Source organism: Molossus molossus, unplaced genomic scaffold (assembly GCF_014108415.1).
Source record: "Molossus molossus isolate mMolMol1 unplaced genomic scaffold, mMolMol1.p scaffold_m16_p_6, whole genome shotgun sequence".
Classification (NCBI taxonomy): domain Eukaryota; kingdom Metazoa; phylum Chordata; class Mammalia; order Chiroptera; family Molossidae; genus Molossus; species Molossus molossus.
In genome coordinates, this window is record NW_023425399.1 from 1,187,539 (window position 1) to 1,212,014 (window position 24,476).

The 24,476-nt window shown below is 62.2% G+C and overlaps 1 protein-coding gene across 1 annotated transcript in view; it reads right to left on the reverse strand.

Annotated features, from left to right (window-relative positions):
* Positions 1-689: 689 nt before the first annotated feature.
* OSBPL2 (oxysterol binding protein like 2) overlaps positions 690-24,476 on the reverse strand; it is a 36,268-nt gene continuing 12,481 nt past the window's right edge. The window contains exons 3-14 of the mRNA XM_036244364.1: positions 23,136-23,280; positions 18,687-18,762; positions 14,744-14,878; positions 13,664-13,761; positions 11,986-12,168; positions 10,257-10,364; positions 9,094-9,183; positions 7,634-7,757; positions 5,855-5,971; positions 4,984-5,107; positions 4,066-4,156; positions 690-1,995 (exon numbers count right to left, since the gene is read on the reverse strand). Coding sequence (XP_036100257.1) covers positions 1,893-1,995; positions 4,066-4,156; positions 4,984-5,107; positions 5,855-5,971; positions 7,634-7,757; positions 9,094-9,183; positions 10,257-10,364; positions 11,986-12,168; positions 13,664-13,761; positions 14,744-14,878; positions 18,687-18,762; positions 23,136-23,280 — 1,394 coding nt within the window. The 3' untranslated portion in view covers positions 690-1,892. The remainder of the gene's footprint in view (positions 1,996-4,065; positions 4,157-4,983; positions 5,108-5,854; positions 5,972-7,633; positions 7,758-9,093; positions 9,184-10,256; positions 10,365-11,985; positions 12,169-13,663; positions 13,762-14,743; positions 14,879-18,686; positions 18,763-23,135; positions 23,281-24,476) is intronic.

Here is a 24,476-nt window from a genome sequence, read left to right on the forward strand (position 1 = left end):
TCCTGGGGAGCCTCAGGCGCTGCTCCCATCCGGTTCCGATCTCCTGACCCTGTGACCCAGAGAGGACCCAGCAGACAGAGGGCTTGTCCTCCGCACCCAGGCCGTGGGGAGAAGTGGGGAGAAGTGGGCCGCCGGGGCTCTGAGGCCACCGAGCTCGTCTCCAGGTCGTGTGGCCAATGTGCGAGCTGACCCTTCCCCAAGCACAGCAGCACGAGCCTCAGGGACGGTCTGAGAGGGAGACAGAGGCCAGGACAGCCATGGGGCCCTGAGGGGCGCCTCCATTCCTCGGGAGTGGGACACAGTCTCCCACGGCGCTCCCCTGTGGAGAGCGTGTTCCCTGAGCGACACTGAGACAGGCAGCCCGAGGGGAGGTGCTGCACTGCCCTGAGGGGCCAGGACCTGCTCCCCAGGACTTGTGAACAGGGCCACACCCTCGAGAAGCCAGGGGTGCCGACGCCCTGACCTTGACCCCACCTGGGAGGGCAGCACCACCCCTGGACAGAGCTGAACCACCCAGCAACCCAGAGGTACAGGCGTCCCCCACACTAGTGGCCTGTTAATCTACGGCACCAGTGGGCCCACAACACTGATTCACGTTCCACAGGAGGCGCTCTGAGCCGCGGCCTGCACCCCGGCTCCCCGGGGGCTCGGGAGGACAAGCAGAGTCGGCAGACGGCCGTGCTCAGGCTCCGCCACAGAGGGCTCCGGCTGCCAGGCCCCGAAATCAAGTCTTCAGAGCGAGTCTCCGCTTTCAAAAGTGTTTTAATTACAAACGTGATTTTGAAGCCTGGACACACAATGATGATACCCTCTCAGAGGGAACCCGCCACTCCATACAACTGCATGTGCATCTGTGTCTGTGTGCACACGTGTGCACACGTGTGTGCGTGCATGCCCACACGCAGATTGTCTTCCATTCAGAGAGTGGGACCATGATCTACGCGTCGATGTTTCTACAGGAAGAAGACGTCACCCGGTAAGGACGTGTGCTGCGATGGACATACACTGTGTTCTGTCAACTACCCAGTTCCCCTGGAGAAAGCCTCCGCCCTGACCCATGCACACCAGGTGACCCGTGTCTCACAGGTGCATGCTGGGAAAGCAAGGACACGAGCTGCGGCACCGGCACAGCTCTAGCGCCCCTGCGCGGCCGGCCTGGCCCTGGTGACGACTGACAGGGCCAGGGCGGGCTCCCTTCAGGCCGGGCGCCACCTGGGGACTTGGTCAACAACGCGAGTGCTTCTGGTTGCCATGGCAATGCTTCCTGTGCACATGTGCAGCTGGTGAATAACACGTCTTGATCTTCAGCAAATCCTAGTCAAGCAGTTTTAACTTAAATATTTAAAAGTCATTTTACATCACTGATAATTGGCAAAAAAATACAGAATCTGACGATGCCTCATTCCGCCCAGCCCGATGCTCTGGCCGCGCGGCTTCTGTGGCCGACACAGACGGTGGTTCCCGGCCGCACAGCGCTCTCCGCAGGGCTGTCTAGATCCACCTTTTCCTGTCCTGGGCTCCAATGTAAACTACTTTCGGACGCTCCGCGACACTGCGCTCTGGGGGACAGGGTCCCCTTCCTGCTCCTTCCTTAGCTACAGCGTCATCAAGGCTGCTGTTGGCCGCGCACGCCCTGCTGACCTCACGTGAAAGAGAATGAAAGAATGTTTCTTCTCAACCCTTACTGAGAACATGATGATCCCACGGGAAGCTTTATGAAGAGACTGCAACAGTAGTAAATGATTGGCAATCAAAAGTTAATTAGGATAAGTCCTCAGCCAGGGATGGCACTTTCTCTGTGAACACGGTCCTTAGAAAGGCTGATTCTGCCGTGACAGAGGAGCCACTTGGTCCAGCCTGGCGGGTGTCCGGGCCCCGGGGCCGTCCGGACCTCAGTAGATGTCCGGGCAGCCTGTGAAATCGCGCTCAAAGTAGCCCCCTGAATACAGCCAGTCGGGGGCGCCAGTGTGCGGGTTCCTGCCCTGGTGAAACCACCTGCAACACAGAGGGGGGTCAGGGAGCAGTGGTGGCCACACCGTCACTAGCCGTGCTGGGAGGATGGAGCCCTCTGGTTAGGCATCGCCCCAGTAACAGGCACGTCTAACGGCAGCCCAGGCGGCCGCTCCCTCTGGGCTTATCCATCACCTTTCACACGTACAGACACCCTACGAACACCCCAATGTCAGCCTCACTTCCTGACGGAAACCTCACACTTAACAGAGAACACTCAGGTGGGCTGTCGCCAGGGAAGGGGTGCGGGCCCTCAGCCCCCATGCCTTCCCAGTGAGAATGGTCACAGGGCCGTTTCTGTCCCTTCGAGCAGGCCAGGTTTCCGTGGCCTGTTAATGGGAGAGCGCTCGGTGGCCCCAGCTGTCCCGTGAGCCGATCCAGTCCTGTCACCAGTTCCTGGCTCCCAGCGAGTGGCCGCCTGCCTGCGGCTTGAGATTTACCAGGGAGCAGGTGTGGAGGACTCAAAGTCAAAGTGATTGTCTTCTCACAACATACGTTTTCAGTTGGCTACTTCAAAAAACAATGAGGGGACATGAACTATTTTCAAACTGTCTTTTTCTGGAAAAAAAGCACATTCCACATATCAAACTATTAAGATCATAATAGTCAATGAAAGTGGAAGCCCAACCATCGCAAGTTGGTTCTGAAAACGGCAGCCACATCAGAGCCACGAGGACGTCCCTGCGCCCTGGACACAGCCAGGGGACCCTTCTCGACAGGGAGAAGCGCCCGAGGGCAGCTCTGCCCAGGCCCTGAGACTGAGCTGCCCCGTGCCCTCGAGCTGCGCTTCAGTCCGTGGAGCTGACCTGGGAGAGCGCCTGCCAGATGTGCTGGCGTGTTGTCTCTCAAAGAACAAACGACAGCCCTGGCCGGTTCTGCTCGGTGGTTAGAGCGCGGGCCTGAGGACCAAGGAGTCCCAGGTTCGATTCCGGCCAGGGGCACGGGCCTTGGTTGCGGTTCGTCCCTGGCACCAGGTGGGGTCGTGCGGGAGGCAACCAGTCGATGTGTCTCTCTCAGCTCGATGTTTCTCTCTCCCTCCCTCCCTCTCTGAAGATAAATGTAAAAATATCCTCAGTGAGGATAAAAAACAACAACAGCTAACTGGACACACTCCTCCCTGGTCCATCTCCTCCGGGCAGAGGCGTGTGCAGACACAGGTGTGTGCACCCCACTCGCAGGGCACACCCCAGTGGTCACGGGGTGAGTGCTTGCAGGGGGAGGCCAGCGGGCCTGCTCCCCACCATGCGGCGTGGCCTTGGCTGCTGGGGTGCTGTGTCGGGGGCGGGGGACAGAGGCCGCACCAGCAGCAGCACCTCGGGGCGCACAGCCCTCCTCCCTGAAAGCTGCGCTCTCCCTGGGTCATGGCCACGTCTTCTTCTGCGTGTTAGAGAGAGTGCTCAGAGTCGGATAGGCGGGGCCAGGATGGGGAGGCCCGTCTCAGGTGCCCCGCCCTCACTAGCAGGGCGCTGGCTTCTGGGAGCCTCCGCCCATCTGCGGGCAGGCACGAGCTGGGCACAGGGAGCTGGGCACAGGGAGCTGCCCCCATCATAACAGAAACAGAGACCGCTCTTCCTCGCTGTCCCCAGGTGTGTGTGTGGGGGTCCTCCTCGCTGTCCCCAGGTGTGTGTGTGGGGGGGTCCTCCTCACTGTCTCCAGGTGTGTGTGTGTGTGGGGGTCCTCCTCGCTGTCCCCAGGTGTGTGTGTGTGTGGGGGTCCTCCTTGCTGTCCCCAGGTGTGTGTGGAGGGGTCCTCCTCACTGTCCCCAGGTGTATGTGGAGGGGTCCTCCTCGCTGTCCCCAGGTGTATGTGGAGGGGTCCTCCTCGCTGTCCCTAGGTGTATGTGGAGGGGTCCTCCTCGCTGTCCCCAGGTGTGTGTGGAGGGGTCCTCCTCGCTGTCCCCAGGTGTATGTGGAGGGGTCCTCCTCGCTGTCCCCAGGTGTATGTGGAGGGGTCCTCCTCGCTGTCCCCAGGTGTGTGTGGAGGGGTCCTCTTCCTCGCTGTCCCCAGGTGGGCAGGTGGCCTCCCTCCCTGTCACTGGCAGCACGTGGGCCTCACCTGGTCTGCCACTCGACCTCGTCCTTGGCGCGCTCCCTGCGGGCCGCCCTCTGCTTCTCCTCCAGCCGCTCCTTCTCCTGGCTCGCCAGGTCTAGGCAGCACAGGGCTGGGTCAGGACTCGGGTGGACCGCGAAGAGTCACCGTCGTCGAGAAACCACACCCAGGTTCCCAGGTCTCTGGCATCGCGGACAGCAGGTCCCAGCACAGCGCCAGCCTTGGGCACGTGCACAGATCCCGAAGCCGTCACCGCAGGGCAGTGTCCCCAGAGCCCAAGTGTGGGCCACCCCGAGCCGTGCCCCTCGCACTGTCACAGTCACCTTCCCCTGCAGCGTCGGCAGCTGTGCTGCTGCTGAGGACTGAGGACCCTAAGCACGAGGCCTTGCCGCCCGCCCTGCTGTCCACACCCCTCCCTGGGCAGTTTCTTTACTGCCACCACGGCCACCACAGCAGGAGCACCCTGCGCGGACACCGGGGGTCCTGCTGCTGCCCTGGCCCAGGTCAGCAGGAGGCAGCCGCTGTCACACCGGCCCCTCCCGCCGCCCGCACAGTGGTCACCCAGACTGCGCCGCCAGGTGCAGACACGGGAATGTCTCCTGCACCTGCAGCAGGGCTCCACCTGGACGGCCCGTGGCGAGTTCACTGAACAGCATGTCCAGCTTTTGAAACGCAACCCTGGTGTGTGGAACCTGATCGAGGTCTCAGGGACGTGAGCTCGGCATGCATTCCTTCGCGTCACGTTTTCCCAGCAACTCAGTCCCACTGCCACTTACAGAAGGACCGCGAAGGGGGAGCTGAGCCCGGCCCTCGAGCTGTGCCAGCTGTGCTGGGAGACCTCGCGCCTGTCGCTCCTGCAAGGCCGCCCGCACCCCTACGGGTCACCACGTGCCCCCCAAATCCCCCGGACGCTCAGGCACGCACCCATGTTGCCGTTCTCCATGCTTCGGATGTCAGGGCGCAGGCGGCAGTCTGTGGGGGCCAGGACTTTCTCCATGCCCGCCGGCAGCTCGTTGAGGCTCACGGTGAAACTGGTGAAGTTATACATCTGAGGGACGGACAGGGACCTGTGACCATGGCGGCACCTCTTCTGTGTGCCACCCACTCCGGACACAGATGCCCCTAGAGGCAGCCAAGTGTCCCGCTCCCTGGAGACGCTCCTGCAGAGGCCACGCAGGGTCTGGGCTCCTTCCCTGGCCTGAGAAGCACCTGCCTCGGTCTCCTCTGGGCCCCCCACTGGCACCAGACTTATAGGTCTGTCTCCCCAACACCGCTAGGATGAGTGTTTGTCTGCTTTACACGTGCTCCGCTGTTATAAGATGTGATAACACAATAAAGTGTGATAGGTTGTACATTTATGTATAAATAACAATACATAATATGAAAATAAAAGATTATTATGTAGTATGTTATCATATATAGTTATTTATATACATGTTATTGTATATAATAAACTTATATGTAATACAAATGGCACATTTAATTTTCAAAAATAAATATCAAAATGCACTTAAGCATCTATAGTGACGAGTCAGAAAGACAACCTGTGTGAACTGTCCGAGGGAGGCGCGGCAGCGCAGAGCTCGGCCCAGTCCCAGGGCCGCACCCGCATGCCAGACACGCGGTGAGCGCGGCACCTCCACCCACACAGACAGCTGCCTGCCGCTGGGGGCTGGGCGTGGCTCGGGGGGACAGGAAGCCCGCGGGCATGTACTGCAGGGCTCAGAGGCCGGGAGACAGGCCCTGACTGCTCTGGGACAGGGACTGGGGGGCAGGTGTTGTGGGGGGCAGAGACCTGGGCAGAGTTGGGAGGCCGGGTGTTGATCCTCCAGAGTAGCCTGCTGCCTGGAATGACCTGCACAGTGTCCTGGGCCTCGGGCACGGCCTCTGCCATGTCAGCATCCGCTTTCTCCTGGAACAGAGCGCGTGGTCGTGGGGGAGGCAGGGAGCTCCGGAGCACCTTTCAGACCCGGCACTGGGCCCCTGGCAGAGCAAGACGCCCTGCTCAGGAAGGAGGCACCGCGCCCGCCGGGGTGGCTCCGTGGTTGAGCGTCAACCCTGCACCAAGACGTCGCGGGTTCGATTCCCGGTCAGGGCACAGGCCCAGGTTGTGGGCCCATCCCCAGTGGGGGGCGTGCAGGAGGCGGCCAGTCGATGTTCTCTCTCATCCATGTTTCTATCTCTCCCCCTCTCCCTTCCTCTCTCTCTAGAATCAATGAAGAAGGAAAAATAAAGGCACAATGCCTACAGTTACCTTTCGAAATTAAGGGGCCCTGGAGAAGGAAGACAGCGGTTATTCCTGCAGCTGTTAGGGGAGCGCATGTCAGTGTGACAAGCACCGGAGTGACAAATGCAGCTTAAGGGCTACACCGGCCGCAGGTGACAGGGTTTGCTGTGGGAGCCCAGAAGCGCCCGGCGCCTTCGCCAGCGCACCGCCCGGCTCTCAGAGCTGAAGTGCAGGGAGGACGGCACTGCTTCCGCAGCAGGTCCACGCGGGCAATGCGGGCGGACACATGCTAATAAGGGCGGGCCTACGCCGACGAGGGCGGGTCCACGCTGACGAGGGCGGACCTATGCTAATGAGGGCGGGTCTACGCTGACAATGAGGGCGGACACATGCTAATGAGGGCGGGCCTACGCCGACGAGGGCGTGTCCACGCTGACGAGGGCGTGCCTATGCTAATGAGGGCGGGCCTACGCTGACAATGAGGGCGGGCCTATGCTGACAAGGGCGTGTCCACGCTGACGAGGGCGGGTCTACGCTAATGAGAGCAGGTGTACGCTGCCCAGGGCGGGTCTACGCTGACAATGGGGGCGGACATATGCTAATGAGGGCGGGCCTACGCCGACAAGGGCGTGTCCACGCTGACGAGGGCGGGCCTATGCTAATGAGGGCGGGTCTACGCTGACAATGGGGGCAGACATATGCTAATGAGGGCGGGCCTACACCGATGAGGGCGTGTCCACGCTGACGAGGGTGGGCCTATGCTAATGACGGCGGGTCTACGCTGACAATGGGGGCAGACATATGCTAATGAGGGCGGGCCTACGCCGACGAGGGCGGGCCTATGCTAACGAGGGCGGGTCTACGCTAATGAGAGCAGGTGTACGCTGACGAGGGCGGGTCTATGCTGACGAGGGCGGGTCTACGCTGACCAGGGCGGGTCTACGCTGACCAGGGCAGGGCGCCGAGGGTCGTGAAGAGGCACCCGCCCTGGCCGGTAGTCAGGTGTCAGAGCATCATCCCTCTCGCTAAGCCAAGGTTTCACACCCAGTCCCAATGAATGTGTAAGGAAGTGGAACCACAAACTGATATTTCTCTCTGAAAATCAAATAAGTAAAAAACTAAGACTTAAAGAAAGTAGAGGTACCCAGAACATGGCATTCCCGGAAGGAAATGAAGGGCCCCTGGTTGTACCCAGCTCACCGGGGTGGCAGACGCTGACACAGGCCACTCCCCAGCTGCCCCACGCAGACAGGCCGCCAGCCCCGAGGCCGGCAGCCGGCGTCTGTGCGCACCGCCCCGCGAGGGGCAGGGCCCGTGCCCGGCAGTGCCAGGCACTGCAGCCCTTACCAGCTGTGCCTTCCTCGGGGACTCGCCCCTGCGCTCCTGCTTCCGAAAGGACTCGTACGCCGTGGGCTCTATGCCCCACAGGCACTCCGTCCACTTGCCGTAGATGATGAACAGCTTCTTTTTGCTGGAACGAAGGGATTTACAAACCAAATGGAGAGCGATCACCACAAACCCCCCACGCCAGCTCCCCACTCCCGCCGCGGGCCAGTCTCATCTGCCTGCTGTCTTCCCGCCAGTCTCAGCCTATCTGCAGAAACGCACAGAAGGACACCCACAGTTCCAGCCTCTCCGCGTGCCCTCTGACACGGACGACCCTCGTCACTTCACACGCTGAAGTCCTGACACCCCCAAGCGAAAGGGAGAAGAGAGGCGCAGAGCAAACGGGGCGCAGTGCTGAGCGGTCAAGCCCTCTGTGCCCGTCCCGCCCGACTGCGCTGAACTTGCAGCCCGTTCTCTGTAAGCCACGGGCACAGGCTCCGCCCACTGCCTGCTTCCTCTCCAGGGCCGCAGGGCAGGGCACCGCTGCCCACCCACTTCCTCGGACAGTGACCGCTTCTGGGGGCCCCTCCAGACCAGCCACCAGTGCCGGGCCGTCCCTTCCCGCTGGTCTTCGGGGAGAGCAGGGTGGGCCCCGGGCTGTGTCCCAGAGGCCCGGCAGCACCGCTCCTCTCGGGGGACAGCTGGGGGACAGCTGGGGGACGCGCTGTCGCCAAGAGGCCGTGTCAGGAAAGCACTAACTGGGGTTTGGGTGGGAAAACGGAAATCAGACCAGGGCTCGCACACGCAGAGGGTTAGCGGGGTGTCCCGAGAGTGCTGCCAGCCACACCCACACATCCCCGCCCTCCCCAGGGCGTATGGGCGGTCGGGAGGGAAAAGGCAGGCTGAGCAGGTGGGTTTCTGGCCCGAGTGGACAGGCAGGAGAGCTGCTGCTCCACACAGACACTTGCTTCTCAGGGAAAGTGCAGATTTTAGGAGCTGGAAGGAACCTCGTGACACTATGTGGCCCAGACTGCTTAAGGAAAAAAAGAGAACTGAGACCCAAAACACAGGGTGACTGACCACAAAGTGGGACTCAGAGAATCTGCTAAGACGCACTAGTGACCAATTCTCTGCTCGCAACCCCTCTGAGCTTCCCTCGTTTACGGCTGGGAAAAACCAGCCCGAGAGGGAGCAGCCTGGGGAGCCGGTCAAGGATTGGCCTCCGCCTGCGGGGACGTCAGCTCCGCCTGCAAACCTGCAGCGCCCTCTCAGGGGACCTCCCGGCTCTTCGCGTCCACGTCACCCTCGTCACCCTTGAGAGAGGGCGACACGGCCCGCCACTCACCACCCAGGACTGACACCAAGGTTCTTTTATCTCGTCACACTCAATCATGAAATGTTTTTTCCAAACGAGGTCTAAGGAAGCCCTACTTTTCCGATTGTGAACAGACACCCTGGCCGGGTGGCGTACGCGGACCTACTTTTTGTCTTGAATGTGTCCTTCCACTTTGTGAAGCTCTTTTCCAAACAACCCGCACGGCCGGAAGTGAAGCACACACTTGTCTCCAGTCCTGGGGGCAGAGCAGACGGGCCTGTTGCAGGACGTGAGCGTCCAGGAAAGGCCGGAGGGAGGGGGAGAGCGGGGGTGGGGGAGGAGACAGAGGCTGCCCGGCTGGGGTGCCCAGGAGAGAAAGCCACTGGGACGGGGCCTTCCCAGGTGCTGGGACGGTCACCTGCCGCCCGGGGTGGCTACGCAGTTCAGTGCACTCACTACGTAGCACCTGGATGTCCACTTTTTTATTATTTTTTATTTCTTAGAGTGGGAGGGAGAGGAGGAGGAAGAGAGAGAGAAACATCGATGTGAGAGACACAGCGAGTGGCTGCCACCCACACGACCCCAACCGGGGCTGGGGACAAACTGCAACTGAGGTGCGTGCCCTTAGCGGGAACCGAACCCGGGACTCTCTGGTCCGTGGGCTGGTGCTCTAACCACTGAGCCAAACCGTCCAGGGCTGGGCGTCCCCGTTAAATGGGTGGACTTCATGACACATACATTACATCGCAATAAAGCTGTGAAGAAACAGAGCTGGTCAGTCCTGAGCTTCCAGGAAGGACGGACAGACCGCGGAGTGGACAGGGCAGGAACGATCACTGCACGGTCACCAGGGACCACTCTGCTATTTAAAATTTCGCAAGTCGCCCTGGCCGGTTAGGCTCAGCGGGTGGAGCGTGGGCCTGTGGTCCGGAGAGACCCAGGTTCGGTTCCCGCTAAGGGCACGTACCTCGGTTGCAGTTTGTCCCCGGCCCTGGATGGGTCGTGTGGGTGGCAGCCACTCAATGTGTCCCTTTCACATCGATGTTTCTCTCTCTCCCCCTCCCTCCCTCCCTCCCTCCCTCCCTCCCACTCTATCTGTACAAAAAATGGAAAAATGTCCTCGGGTGAGGATAAAAAAAAAAAAATTTCACAAGTTAACTTGCGATTGAAAAGAAAACCACCTTCCACGAGGAGGGTGAATGGTGCCCCAAGGCCGACCAGAAGCAGGTCCCACCGCCCGGCCCCCGCCCACGGGCAGCACGCAAAGCTGGTGAGAGGAGTCCCAGCCGCAGCCAGGCCTCAGGATGGCTCTCGGGCCCTGCGGGTCACCTGTGGTTCAGGATCTCCACGGTGCCGTACTGCTCGATCCACAGCTTCCCGATGATCACGTTGTGCACACAGCAGGTCGGGTTGGTCCAGGTGTAGGCCTCACTGTGCCTGTCGAAGGGCCAGGGACAAGCGTCTGAGCCTGCAAGGCCCACACTGGGCCCTGAGAGCAAGCCCGGCCAGTGGACTGACCACCTTGACGCCTGCAGCCGAAGCTTGGCTTTGAACTGCCTCTAAGCAGCCCCTACTTAGCATTCCTTTGAAATGTATTTCTTCTTCCCTTTGTAGCAACAACAAAGCTTTCTACTTGACCGTCAACAAAGCACTCCAGAGCGTGAGCTCCGCCTGGGCCTCGGCCACGGGTGGTCTGCCGTGCAAGGACACTGCACACACCTCCCCCTTTGTTCCTTATCCTCCCAGGGCCTGGCCCCAGGAGAGAAGGCCCCACAGAGGTGAGGCAGCAGATCCCGGACCTGCGTCCCCAGGGAGGCTGCGTCAGGGCCACTTAAGGGCAAAAAGCACCTCTGTTTAGAGTCTTTCCCGAGGAGCATGTGCAATCCCTGGATTTCTCAGGCGGGACCCAAACCCGCGAACCCGAGGTCTGCAACCTTTCCCCACTGCCTCACCCCAGGAAAGAGGGCTGCTCCCCCAGCTCCCCGTGGGCCTCTGGCAACCAGCCAGGCTGAGCCAGTGGGGAACAGACTCCATCCGATGCTCCCCCACAGCTGCCTGCTGCCCGCAGCGGCCTCAGCTCAGACCTGCCAGCTCGTGGGGACTTGTCAGCAGTGGTGATGGCAGCAGCCAGGCGACTGCCAGGTGCCACCTTGGTCTCATGGTCTCCGAGCAACACTGGGCTGGGCATTCGGGTTGGATGGGACAGGGCGGGGCAGCCTCAAAGGTGGCCCCCAATTGCCTTGCCTCCTGACGGTCTGTGTGACCGGCAGCACACGTGGGGGAGGGGCACAGCTAGGACACCCCCCCCCCAAGTCAGTTGATAAACGCACCAGGCTTCCCTCCTGGCTGCCTGTGCCTGGTCCCTGCTCTGAGGGCACCGCTGGGTCCCCCCGACCCCCGAGGTCAGTTCATTAACACACCAGGCTTCCCTCCTGGCTGCCTGTGCTGGTCCCTGCTCTGAGGGCACCGCTGGGTCCTCCCCCCCCCCCGACCCCCGAGGTCAGTTCATTAACACACCAGGCTTCCCTCCTGGCTGCCTGTGCTGGTCCCTGCTCTGAGGGCACCGCTGGGTCCCCCCGACCCCCAAGGTCAGTTCATTAACACACCAGGCTTCCCTCCTGGCTGCCTGTGCCTGGTCCCTGCTCTGAGGGCACCGCTGGGTCCCCCCGACCCCCGAGGTCAGTTCATTAACACACCAGGCTTCCCTCCTGGCTGCCTGTGCTGGTCCCTGCTCTGAGGCACATCAACACCGACTGCAGGGAAGCAGGTGCTCCGCCCAGAACACAGCCTGGCCCGTGTCCTGACGGCCTCCTAGGGGCCCCGAGCAGAACCCCCGCGCTGGTCCTGGCTGCGGAGTGAGGCCGTCTGGCAGGAGAGGCGACAGCTATGAGCAGTGCCCGGCGCACGAGCTGAGGGACCAGGCTGCGCAGGCTCTGCTGCTGGAAGGCTGCCCTGGGCACGGCGTGCAGGGCCTCCTCCAGAGAAGAGCCTGGGGCAGAGGCTCCCTCCCACCAACAGCCAGCACACTGCGGGGGAGGTGGCGCCCAGGGAGGCTCACCTGAGAAGTTCCAGCGTGATTGTGCCCCGGGGCTCCGCCTCCACACTCTTCCCCCAGAACTTGAGCTTCGGGTAGATGGAGCCGTGGAACAGGAAGTCCTGACAGAGGCCTTCAGAGTGAAACGCACTAATGGGGGGGTGGTGGCTGACCTGCTCGGATATGAACCTGAACCCCAAGTCTTCCCTAGGCAGGGAAGCAAGAGAGAGAGAAGGGGAGCCCGTTAGTGACAGCAAACCCAAGAAGGCCGGCTCAGGTCCCTATCGGCTCAAGGCGTGGTGGCCATGTGCACACGTGGCTGCAGGGCCCACGTTGGGAGAGGCACTGGGAGCCGGGGCCACACGTGGCTGCTGCACGTGGCAGAGACACGCCCACGTGCACTGAGGTCAACGTGGCCCAGTGCTGACAACACACACACACTGCTCCAGGCCACCCGAGCACACGCAGGTCTTCAAGCGTCTCGCAGCCATGAGCCAGGCCCGGCAGCAGACATGCCAGGGTTCGAGGGCTGCCCACAGCCCCCACTGACAGCTGCGACTCCCCTTTCTGAGGGGGCTCCTCTCTGGCCTCCTCTAAGGCTCCCACAAGTTATATGATGGGAATCTCAAACCCCAAGATATTTTTGGCCAGAAAGTAGGTTTTTTAGCACACGCTCTTATTCAATAAGAATGTCACGTTTTAATTGTTCCAGAACTGTGAATACACCTACAGTTGTAGTCATTAATAATTATAAAACTAAACAGACAATTACTAACTTAACTGGAATCTGAATTTCCAACCATTACAGAGGAAAGAAAGTAAAAAAATTGGATTTTAAAAGGTTGCCTACCAAGGTATGTAATTTACAAAATGAACACTTGTCTAAGAAAAGCAGTGGTATTTTTAGCTTCCAGGAGCTGTCGGGGAGCACTCCTCAGTCTGTGGGTCCCAAACAGAAGGCTGCTCGGGCCCAGACACCGGGAGCCGCAGCCACGGCCCAGGGACCGGAACAGGCGGGCCGTACGAACACTGCAGTTCGGAAGAACGAGCTTCTCAACCACTCCAGGACACTGTGGCCACCCTCGGTCACCCCTGGACGAGGCGAAGGACGAGGGGTCACCCCAGGCATGCGGCATAGCCCTGGCTGGTCTGGCTCAGAGTTAGAGCGTCGGCCCGCAGCCGGGTCAGGGCACGCACCCAGGTTGCGGGTTTGATCCTGGTCAAGGTGCGTACAGGAGGCAGCTGATCGATGTCTCTCTCCCTCTCCCTTCCTCTCTTTCTAAAATCAATGAAGACATATCCTCTAGTGAGGATTTTCTAAAGAAAGAAAACAAGGTGAGGTCAGAGGCCACAGGCACCGCGGGCGCGGGCGGCGGGCCTCCCCCCTCCTCTCAGGTGCCCGGCTCTCGGGGTGCTGGTGCCAGGCCAGCTCAGTGCCCCCGGGCCTGCACTCCCGGGCAAGGCTGCCTGTTTGCAGACACGCCCTCTCCATTCTGGTCCAGCCACGACCCTGCTGCCCCCTTGCTTTGCGTCGCCAGGGTTTGTTAGGGATCGAGCACCCGTCCACGCACCGTCCTCTCACGCGTGCTCCAATGCCTCAGGGAGCCTGCCACCCGAAGGGCCTGTGCTCAGAGGGCAGCCCACGCTGCAGAGAGAAGCGCCCTCCCCATAGCGCACGCGGCACGCGGGAGGCGGGCCTCACCTGGTCAGCTCGTAGGTCTCTCCCAGCAGCGGGTTGAAGGGCTTGCCGGTCCTCTCCCACTGGGAGGCCACAGCTGACACCGCGAAGGCCGCCACGCACTGCGGACAATACACAGGCCGTGAGCGTCCCGCCAGGAAGGGGCCCGGGCTGCAGGGCGCGTCAGGCACCCGCTTGTCTGCATCAGGACTCACTCTCTGGTTCCTGGTCAGTCTCCCCTTGCATGAGTCTGAGGTCACAGAGCTTCTGGGGAGTGCCTCCTGTCACCACCCTTTTCTCAAAACCACGGACAGCAGGAGCCCTGCTGCTTCCAGGCCCCAGCCTGACCTTCAGCAGGTCCTGCGGCAAGGGCAGTGTCCCACACACCACACAGGCATGTGGACTCACACACGCCATGTTGTGTGCGTGCACAGGGGCATCACACACACGCGCACAGGCACACAGCACACATGCACAGGCACACACAGCACACATGCACACACACAGCACACACACAGGCACACACAGCACACATGCACAGGCACATACAGCACAGATGCACACACACAGCACACACACACAGGCACACAGCACATACGCACAGGCACACAGCACATATGCACAGGCACACAAGGCACACATGCACACACACAGCACACACACAGAGCACACACAGCACACACGCACACACAGCACACACGCACAGGCACACACAGCACACATGCACACACAGCACACATGCACACACAGCACATACGCACAGGCACACAGAGCACACACACATGCACACACAGAGCACACAGCACACGTGCATAGGCACACACAGCACACAAGCACACACAGCATATAAGCACACATGCACACACACGCACAGGAAGTGGTGCCGAAAAGACCTGGGAAGAGCCAAGGCAAGACCCTGTGCACACCTGTGGAGAACACGCCCAGCACAAATGTCTCGGCTGCTGGGCAGGACAGGACCCCAAGTGGGTGCGAGCTGCACTGGCCCTTCTCCCCTGGGGAGGTGCGGGGTCCCCGGCCAGTCTAATGGGATCACACCTGTCCGGAGCCGCGGTCTGGCCCCGCCCAGCACAGGGCCCGGCCCACCTGCATGCGCTCCAGGGCCTGGGGCTGGAGGGAGGCTCTGCGGACGAGGTAGACGTGCTCCATGTACTCCGTGATGCGCTGCAGGAAGCTCAGGGGCTCGTTGAAGGCGATGGGCATCGTGATCTTGGACAGCTCCTGGGGGCGGGGAGGGTGTCACGGGCGCTCTTCCAGAACGCACAGTCCCACAACCGCCCCACGGAGACAGTCAGCTCTGGGAGTGGCAGATGCCTGCGGGGACCAGATCTGAAACCCTTGGGCTGGGTGAGCTGACCTCGAAGGGAGGCCACGGGCCCCTGCCCCTCACCGTGAGCCCCACTCTGTCCCACGGGACAGGAAGGCTCCCAGTTCTCTGCCTGTCCCCGCCCACCCCCAGCCCAGAGCACATGCACCCAGAGGGCAGGGGCCACCCCCAGGGGCCACCCCACCACAGCAGGTCCTTGGCGCCACCTCCAGGCGGTAGGTGGTCCCCGAGCCTCGCTCAGGAGCCATCAGCTGCCACCACGTCAGGGCAACTTGGAGCCTCAGCCCAGCAAGTGAGACCGCCCAGTGCGCAGCGCCTACGTCTGCTCAGGGGCCTCCAGTCAGCCAAGTGTGCGCTCTGATCCCTGCTCTCAGGCATCGAGCGGGAAAGCAAGCGGTGTGGGGAGAAGCCAGGAAGACGCTCCAGGACTAAGGGACAGCGCTCTGCACAGGGCGCTCCGAGCTGGCGTGTGGGGAGGAGGAACTGGCAGCCTTAGGGAAGGCAGAGGCCCTCTCCGGAGGGAGCCAGAACCAGGGCAGGAGGGCAGGAGGGAAAGGGAGGAGAGGGGAGAAGCACCGACGATAACCTGGGAAGGGCGGTGCCCTGCTCACATGTCAGGACAGCAGATGAGAGTCTACTGCTCACCCGGCCTCAGAGCCTCTGACCCCACCATGGGCAATGAGAGCAGCCTCACACCTGCAGGCAGAAGGGCAGCGGTGCCCCCCGGGGTTCCACCCATGGGCAACACGCACACACACTCATCCTGGGCCCAGAAACGCCCCACGCCCACAAGCAGGGAGGCCGCTGCAGATGACGAAGGGGGCGGGAGCCCTCATCATCCAAAGAAGTGGGAAAGCGACACACAGTCACTTGATGCGTGAAAAGACCAACCATAGAATTTTTTTATCCTCACCCGAGGACACTGTTCCACTTTTTGTTCAGACAGAGTGGGAGGGAGAGAGAGGAAGAGAGAGAAACATCGACGTGAAAGGGACACATGGAGTGGTTGCCACCCACACAACCCAACCAGGGCCGGGGACAGACTGCAACCATGGTACATGCCCTTAGCGGGAACCGAACCCGGGTCTCTCTAGACCGCAGGTTGATGTTATAACCACTGAGCAAAACCGGCCAGGGCCCACATAGAATTTTTACTGCTGCCTCTAGGGGAGGGACAGGGACAGGGACAGGAAGCTAAGTATGTGTATAGGGGAATATACCTTGTTTGGGAGCTTTAACTTTGGACTTAAAACTTTAAAGCAAAGTTACATTATTTATTTATTTTTCCTTAACCTCACTTGAGGACATTTTTCTATCTTTTGTTCAGACAGAGTGGGAGGGACAGAGAGGAAGAAAGAGAGAGAGATAAACATTGACGTGAAGGGACACATCGAGTGGCTGCCACCCGCACGACCAACCAGGGCCGAGGACAAACTGCAACCGAGGTACGTGCCCTTAGCGGGAACCGAACCCGGGTCTCTCTGGACCGCAGGCCGACGCTCTAACCGCTGAGCAAACCCAGGGCGCAAAGTTACATTTAGAAAAGCAAGCTGTGTACATGGAGAATAGAAAGGAACAAAGGAGCCTCGACCCCCTGGGGCACAGACACCCCGAGAGGAGCCGCGGGCAGACAGGAGGTGCACCTGAGAAGGGAAGAGCCGGGGTGCCGTGGGCGGGCGTCCCGGGAACATGCTGTGGGCGGAGCTGCTCCTGCACTCAGAACTGTGGGTGCCCACCAGTGCTGCTAGCGCCTGGGGGTCAGTGTGGGAGGGAGACACACACGAGCCAGAGGAGGCTGACAAACCCTGTCATCCCTGAAACAAATCAAGACACACAGCTATCTCCCCTAAAAGGATCTGGGGACAGGGGCCACGCAGCGGCCTGCCGGGCCCAGCGGTGGTCCTGAGGCCGCTCGCTCTCTGGACAAGTGGCTGATGGCAGGCCCTGGACAAGAAAGGTACAGGGTGGCGCAGCCCGTGTGGCTCGGTGGTTGAGCGTCGTCGCACAGTCTGAGGGGTCCGGGTTCGATGCCCCGTCAGGGCACATGCCCAGGTTGCAGGCTCGATCCTCAGCGGCGGGCATGCAGGAGGCAGCTGATCAATGTTTCTCTTTCACATCAATGTTTCTCTCTCTCCCTTCCCCTCTCTCCAAAATAATCAATAAAATATATTTTTAAAAAGTACAGGTACAGGGCGAGCGGCGGCATCACTTGCAGGAGACCGCGGCCTGGAGGAGGGTCTCGGCCAGGGCGCACAGCCTGTGCGCAGCACGTCCAAGCACACGGAGCCACTGCTCGGGTACAGGCCGGACGTGCCGGGAGGGGCGCGAACCATGAGCCTGTCAGACGCCAAGGACGCGCCGGCTGACCGCAGCAGAGGCAGGGCTGTCTCACTGAGACCACTGGGCGACCCCGGGTGACACGTGGGGGGGCGGTGCCAACCGCTCTGCAGCCCTACGGAGTGCAGGGGCCTCGGCGCTGACACGGCAGCGCTGCGATTCAGAAAGAGAACGAGCCGTCCCGATGGAAGGGCCCAAACCAGTCCCACACACGGATGCAAACCCACGAGCGCCCTGGAGTGTGGACGGAGGCCCGAGGGCAGCGCAGTCCCGACGGGGCCTCGTGCTAGCGAGCAGGCTCTGTGGGCTCAGGGAGCCAGCACTGAGGGGTCGCCTCCTCAGCACTGTCCACAGACAAGAGCCCGTCAGGGGACGACGCTCGCAAGCAGTGCAGAGGACCCACAGGGTGACCAGCACTCTGAGGACAGCCCCCAGCGTCGTCCCAGCTCTCGGGGAGACCAGCCGGCTCCCAGGGGCGTGCACCGCAATGAGGTCAGTGTGTGGAAAAGACACCTCGGGTGTCGAACTCCTGAGGAGGCAGGACCAGGAGCTGGTCAAGTTCAGTGGAGTCTGTCTTGTAGCCCCAGACACACGTCTGTCCATACCGAACTGTTCAGTGACAAACAGAGATCACGCCACTGAAAGATGAAACGCCACACAGGTCACAAACAAGGCCACCGCACGGTGCAAGTGTGTGGCCAGGGTCCGCATGCAGCGCCTACGGCAGCCTGGAGCAGGACACCTCGTGGGACATGCCCACCAGCCTCCACAGAGCACCTCAGTGCTCAGCAGGGAGACAGGCCAGTGTGTGGCTCAGATGAGCAATGTCGCCATGGATCCTCCGCGGGGGCCCGCCCCTCGGTCACCGTGTGTGGTGGTGATGTTAAGGGAAGTGGGGAAGGGTATACAGTACTCATTGTGCTGTCTCGCAACTTCCTATAAAGTCTAAACGTTTTCTAAAATAAAGAGTTAAAATAAACATGAAATTTCCCTGAGGAAAAAGGACTGAAATGGATAAGGGCAGCAGACAGCCCGTTAGGGCAGGTGCGGGCACCGGAGAAGCAGCAGGGCCCTTCCGGGCGGACCCTCCAGCTGGAGGCTGAGTCTCCGACGCGGCGCCGAAGGAGCCTGCCCTGCGCCTGGGAGGCTCCGTCCCGAGAAGCACAGTGAGGATTCTCACCCTCGGTGGACAAGACAGGAAAAAGGCCTGTGGCTGCCGGACACAGTCACCACCTTCCTCTGCCACAGGCTGTGAGCATCTGCGTTCTGCCTGCAGCCGCGTGGACGCCTGCGGGGCTCACCCTCTGTGCCCAGAAGCCCGAACACCGCCCACTCCGCCGCTCCCCAGGCGGCCGCGGCACTCACCAGGCCGACACACTTCTTCAGGATCCCCCAGATGCTGAAGTCGCTCCTGGTGAACATCGGGGCCGGCAGGGCCGTCCTGGAAAGCAGTGGCCACGTGTCTCAGTTCCTCTGTGGGCCCCTCACGGCTGGTGATTCTGCTCAGAGACCACTCTTCCCCCTGAACCTGCGCCTCCCTCTATCCTGGCCTTGTGGCAGGCCCCCTGGGAGACAGTGGCCACACAGACGACTCTCCTCCCAGGGCTGACAGGTCCCCTTGTCCCCAGGGAGCCCAGCAGGACCATGGACAGAGGCCAGGCCACGAGGGCCCCAAGAGGGAAGTGGATTAAGAAAACCTTTTCAGGCCGGCCAGCATGGCTCAGTGGCTGAGCGTCAAACCTGCACCAAGAGGTGGCTGGTTTGATTCCTGGTCAGGGCACATGCCCAGGTTGTGGGCCTGATCCCCAGTGGGGGGGGCCATGCAGGAGGCAGCCAGTCGATGTTCTCTCTCATCCATGTTTCTATTTCTCTCTCCCTCTCTCTTCCTCTCTCTCTCAAATCAGTAAAGAAAAAAAAATTAGAAAAAAAAACCTTTTCAGAAACAGCTGCTCACCCCTTCAAACCTGGGTTTCCTGAGGTTCCTTCCTGCCCAGGTGCCCTCCCACCAACCAAAGCAGCCCAGTCATGCTGCACCACGAGACCTCCTCACAGCCAGCCGGGCCAGGGGCCCCTGGCCTCCCTCCTGGGAGTTTGGCTGGAATGAGACCCTGGCTCCACCTGGGAGGGAGGGCGCTGCGTGGGGAGGGGGGCAGGTTTGGAGGGGCTTGAACCATGACCAAAGGTTGAACCCTCGGCTCCCCGCGACCCAGCATCCCCTGGATCTGCCTGTGGAACCCGGATGGGGGTGGGCGGCTCCCCGCGGCCCAGCAGCCCCCCGACCTCCCTGTGGAACCCGGATGGGGGTCAGCGGCTCTCAAGTGTCTGCTGTCCTGGGAGGAGGACCAGGACTCTGGCTGGAACAACACCAGCTCTCATCCACGGGGACCCTGGGACCCCCGGGGCTCGCACAGGGCAGCTCTGTCAGGACACACTGCCACACGTTTAGCTTCCGGGACGACAGGGAGAGGAGGAGGCAGCTGGAGACACAATGGGAGAGACGGCTGCCGTTCACAGGGCCCCGCGTGCCAGGTTGCTGGCAAGTGACACCTGGTGACTGGGCGGCTGTCACCTGGGCTGGACCGAGAGGGGCGAGAAGGGAGCAGGGGACAGGAGAGGAGCGGGGACAGCAGAGACAGAGGAGGCAGCGAGCGGCAGGCAGGCCGAGCCTGAGGTGGGGCCCTCGAGGCCCCTGTGGACGGGCCCAGAGACAACGCGGAGGGGCCAGAGCAGGAGAGGATGCTGGCCCTCAGCCTGGAGGAAGGTGACCTTAGGGTTCCTGGTCCAAACCGAGGTGCTTCTGAGAGGAAAAGGGTGCGGTTAGGGATGCTCCAGTGGGCGGGGCACCATGTGGACATTCCCCTGAGAGCTCTAAGCGAGAGGTGGGTGTGGCCTGGTCAGACCTGTCCTCTGGGGTCGGAAGTTACGGGGCGGCGGCCGCAGCAGACACGGGAGCACTTTGGCAGGCAGGCTCACAGGACCCGGCGTGTGCCGAGGGAGAGGGACGGGGAGGGCAGCAGCAGGGGGACCTGCTGATGTCCAGGACCCAGGCGTGTGCCGAGGGAGAGGGACGGGGAGGGCAGCAGCAGGGGGACCTGCTGATGTCCAGGACCCAGCGTGTGCCGAGGGAGAGGGACGGGGAGGGCAGCAGCAGGGGGACCTGCTGATGTCCAGGACCCGGCGTGTGCCGAGGGAGAGGGACGGGGAGGGCAGCAGCAGGGTGACCTGCTGATGTCCAGGACCCAGGCGTGTGCCGAGGGAGAGGGACGGGGAGGGCAGCAGCAGGGGGACCTGCTGATGTCCAGGACCCAGGCGTGTGCCGAGGGAGAGGGACGGGGAGGGCAGCAGCAGGGGGACCTGCTGATGTCCAGGACCCGGCGTGTGCCGAGGGAGAGGGACGGGGAGGGCAGCAGCAGGGGGACCTGCTGATGTCCAGGACCCGGCGTGTGCCGAGGGAGAGGGACGGGGAGGGCAGCAGCAGGGTGACCTGCTGATGTCCAGGACCCGGCGTGTGCCGAGGGAGAGGGACGGGGAGGGCAGCAGCAGGGGGACCTGCTGATGTCCAGGACCCAGCGTGTGCCGCGGGAGAGGGCCGGGGAGGGCAGCAGCAGGGGGACCTGCTGATGTCCAGGACCCAGGCGTGTGCCGAGGGAGAGGGACGGGGAGGGCAGCAGCAGGGGGACCTGCTGATGTCCAGGACCCAGGCGTGTGCCGAGGGAGAGGGACGGGGAGGGCAGCAGCAGGGTGACCTGCTGATGTCCAGGACCCGGCGTGTGCCGAGGGAAGGGAAGGCGGGGAGGCAGCAGCAGGTGACCTGCTGATGTCCAGACCCAGCGTGTGCCGAGGGAGAGGGACGGGGAGGGCAGCAGCAGGGGTGACCTGCTTGATGTCCAGGACCCAGCGTGTGCCGAGGTAGAGGGACGGGGAGGGCAGCAGCAGGGGGAACCTGCTGATGTCCAGGACCCAGGCGTGTGTGCCGAGGGAGAGGGACGGGGAGGGCAGCAGCAGGTGACCTGCTGATGTCCAGGACCCAGGCGTGTGCCGAGGGAGAGGGACGGGGAGGGCAGCAGCAGGTGACCTGCTGATGTCCAGGACCCAGCGTGTGCCGAGGGAGAGGGACGGGGAGGGCAGCACAGGGGACCTGCTGATTTCCAGGGACCCAGGCGTGTGCCGAGGGAGAGGGACGGGGAGGGCAGCAGCAGGGGGACCTGCTGATGTCCAGGACCCGGCGTGTGCCGAGGGAGAGGGACGGGGAGGGCAGCAGCAGGGTGACCTGCTGATGTCCAGGACCCGGCGTGTGCCGAGGGACAGGGACGGGGAGGGCAGCAGCAGGGGGACCTGCTGATGTCCAGGACCCAGGCGTGTGCCGAGGGACAGGGACGGGGAGGGCAGCAGCAGGGGGACCTGCTGATGTCCAGGACCCGGCGTGTGCCGAGGGACAGGGACGGGAGGGCAGCAGCAGGGGGACCTGCTGATGTCCAGGACCCAGGCGTGTGCCGAGGGAGAGGGACGGGGAGGGCAGCAGCAGGGTGACCTGCTGATGTCCAGGACCCGGCGTGTGCCGAGGGACAGGGACGGGGAGGGCAGCAGCAGGGGGACCTGCTGATGTCCAGGACCCAGCGTGTGCCGAGGGAGAGGGACGGGGAGGGCAGCAGCAGGTGACCTGCTGATGTCCAGGACCCAGGCGTGTGCCGAGGGAGAGGGACGGGGAGGGCAGCAGCAGGGTGACCTGCTGATGTCCAGGACCCAGGCGTGTGCCGAGGGAGAGGGACGGGGAGGGCAGCAGCAGGGTGACCTGCTGATGTCCAGGACCCAGGCGTGTGCCGAGGGAGAGGGACGGGGAGGGCAGCAGCAGGGTGACCTGCTGATGTCCAGGACCCAGGCGTGTGCCGAGGGAGAGGGACGGGGAGGGCAGCAGCAGGGTGACCTGCTGATGTCCAGGACCCAGGCGTGTGCGAGGGAGAGGGACGGGGAGGGCAGCAGCAGGGTGACCTGCTGATGTCCAGGACCCAGGCGTGTGCCGAGGGAGAGGGACGGGGAGGGCAGCAGCAGGGGGACCTGCTGATGTCCAGGACCCAGGCGTGTGCCGAGGGAGAGGGACGGGGAGGGCAGCAGCAGGGTGACCTGCTGATGTCCAGGACCCAGGCGTGTGCCGAGGGAGAGGGACGGGGAGGGCAGCAGCAGGGTGTCCTGCTGATGTCCAGGTGGGCCAGTCACAAGGTGCTGAGGAGGGGCTGGCGCAGAGGTCCGCCTGCCGCTGGCCAGGCCACCGGAGCCCTAGGAGGTGTGCCAACACCTGCCACGCACATGGCCAGCAAGGAAAGGCAGGAGTCCTTGGGGCTGGCAGGGGGCAGGCATCTGGGCCTAAAGCTCAGAGCGGGGGGTGTGCTAGAGCCAAGATGCAGAGTAGCACAGGCTGGACAGCCCCCCATCTCACACCCTGGCAGACGCTCGGGTCACTGTCATCAGAATCTCCGTGCACGCGAGTGAGACGCGGGGGTGGGGGACTGGCGTGTGGTCTCACTGCACCGAGGACGGTCCACCTGCAGTGCTCCCGGCCCTGGGTATGGCGCCAGGCCCTCTACGCTCCAGGGCAGGGCGGCCACCCCGGCATTCTACAGACAACAGGACCAGGACTGCCACAAGCGCCATCCCTGCCCTCCAGAGCCAAGGAGGGCAGTACTGCACCTCAGAGTCTCGGTGGCACGGGGTGCTGGGCGCTGTCCGAGGAGCTGGCTCACGCGGCACTCGGGACTCAGCACGCTGGGGCCAGCACAGGCACTCGGAGACTCTGAAACCCACGTGGGGGCGGCGTACCTGTGCTTTTGCACCCCATTCTCCTGAGGGGGCCTCTCTCCGACTTTCCCAAGGCCGTTACTTTTGCTGGGGTCCACGCGGAGCGCCCCAGGGGCCTTCTGACTTGCCTCGGAGAAGTCCCCAGAAGAGTTCTCGAAGTCGGAGCCTGCACAAGACACGCAGAGCGGTGACTGCAGGGCCCGGGGGGGAGCCTGCCTCCCCGAACTCCGTGCAAGCAGAATCCGGAGCGCCACTCTTTCTGACAGACGGCTGGACTCGGGAACCTGCTCCCAGGCACTGAGAGAGAGGCGCAGGAGCAGGAGCACGGGGGAGTGCCCGAGCGAGGCTGCCCACTCGGACGGAGCTTCACACAGCACAGGCTCCTTCAGGCGCTGTGGGCCATCGGCTGACCGGAGGTCCGGCCCCAGGGTCCAGAACAGGCTTCCCGTGGCCTCAGTCAACAGCTCACCCTCTGGGCGGGCGCCCCCACAGCACTCCAACCCAGCTCTCTCGGTGGCAGCGTGTCCTGTTTGCGCCACGTCCTAAGGGCCAACCCACTGGCCTGGTTCCTAAGGAGGAGGACACTGCGCCATGCAACTACCAGAACCAATCGGACCAACGACAGTCACTCAGCGAGCAAGTGATCAGTTTAACTGCAGAACCACGACATGGCAAACCAGAATCACAACGCAGGACGTTCTCCAGGACCATCAGACGCCCCGCGAAGGGCCACCCCCTGGGCCGGGCTCTGAGACCCTTCCCATCGAGGGGCTAGCTCGAGAAGGAACAGGTGACAGTGGAGAAGGAGGGCGTGCTCCTCCCACGAGAGCCAGCAGAGGGAGCCGGCCACGGCTTCAGCCCAGTGACGACCCAGACTCTTCAGCGGAGGCTCGAGCTCACAGGAGCTCAGGGTTCCCCCAGTGGCCCCATTTCACTGAAAGGAAGGGGTGTCAGGTAGGGTAGTTGTTGTCAGACCCCAAATGTACAACATTTGCTGGTGAGCCTCCCTGAGAAGCAGCAAAATACCTTCTTCGTGCTCTTCTGCGCTGGCAACTCACAGGCATAGCGGTGAGATCCGCTGCTCCGTGACTTTGAAGGACGGATTAAGACAAAACTTCTCAGCCCGGCCGGTGGGGCTCAGTGGCTGAGCGCCGACCCTGCACCAAGAGGCCGCCGGTTCAATTCCCGGTCAGGGCACATGCCCAGGTTGTGGGCCTGATCCCCAGTGGGGGCCTGCAGGAGGCGGCCAGTCAATGTTCTCTCTCATCCGTGTTTCTATCTCTCTCTCCCTCTCCCTTCCTCTCTCTCTAAAATCAATAAAGAAAAACATTTAAATCAATAAAAAATAAAAATTAAAATCAA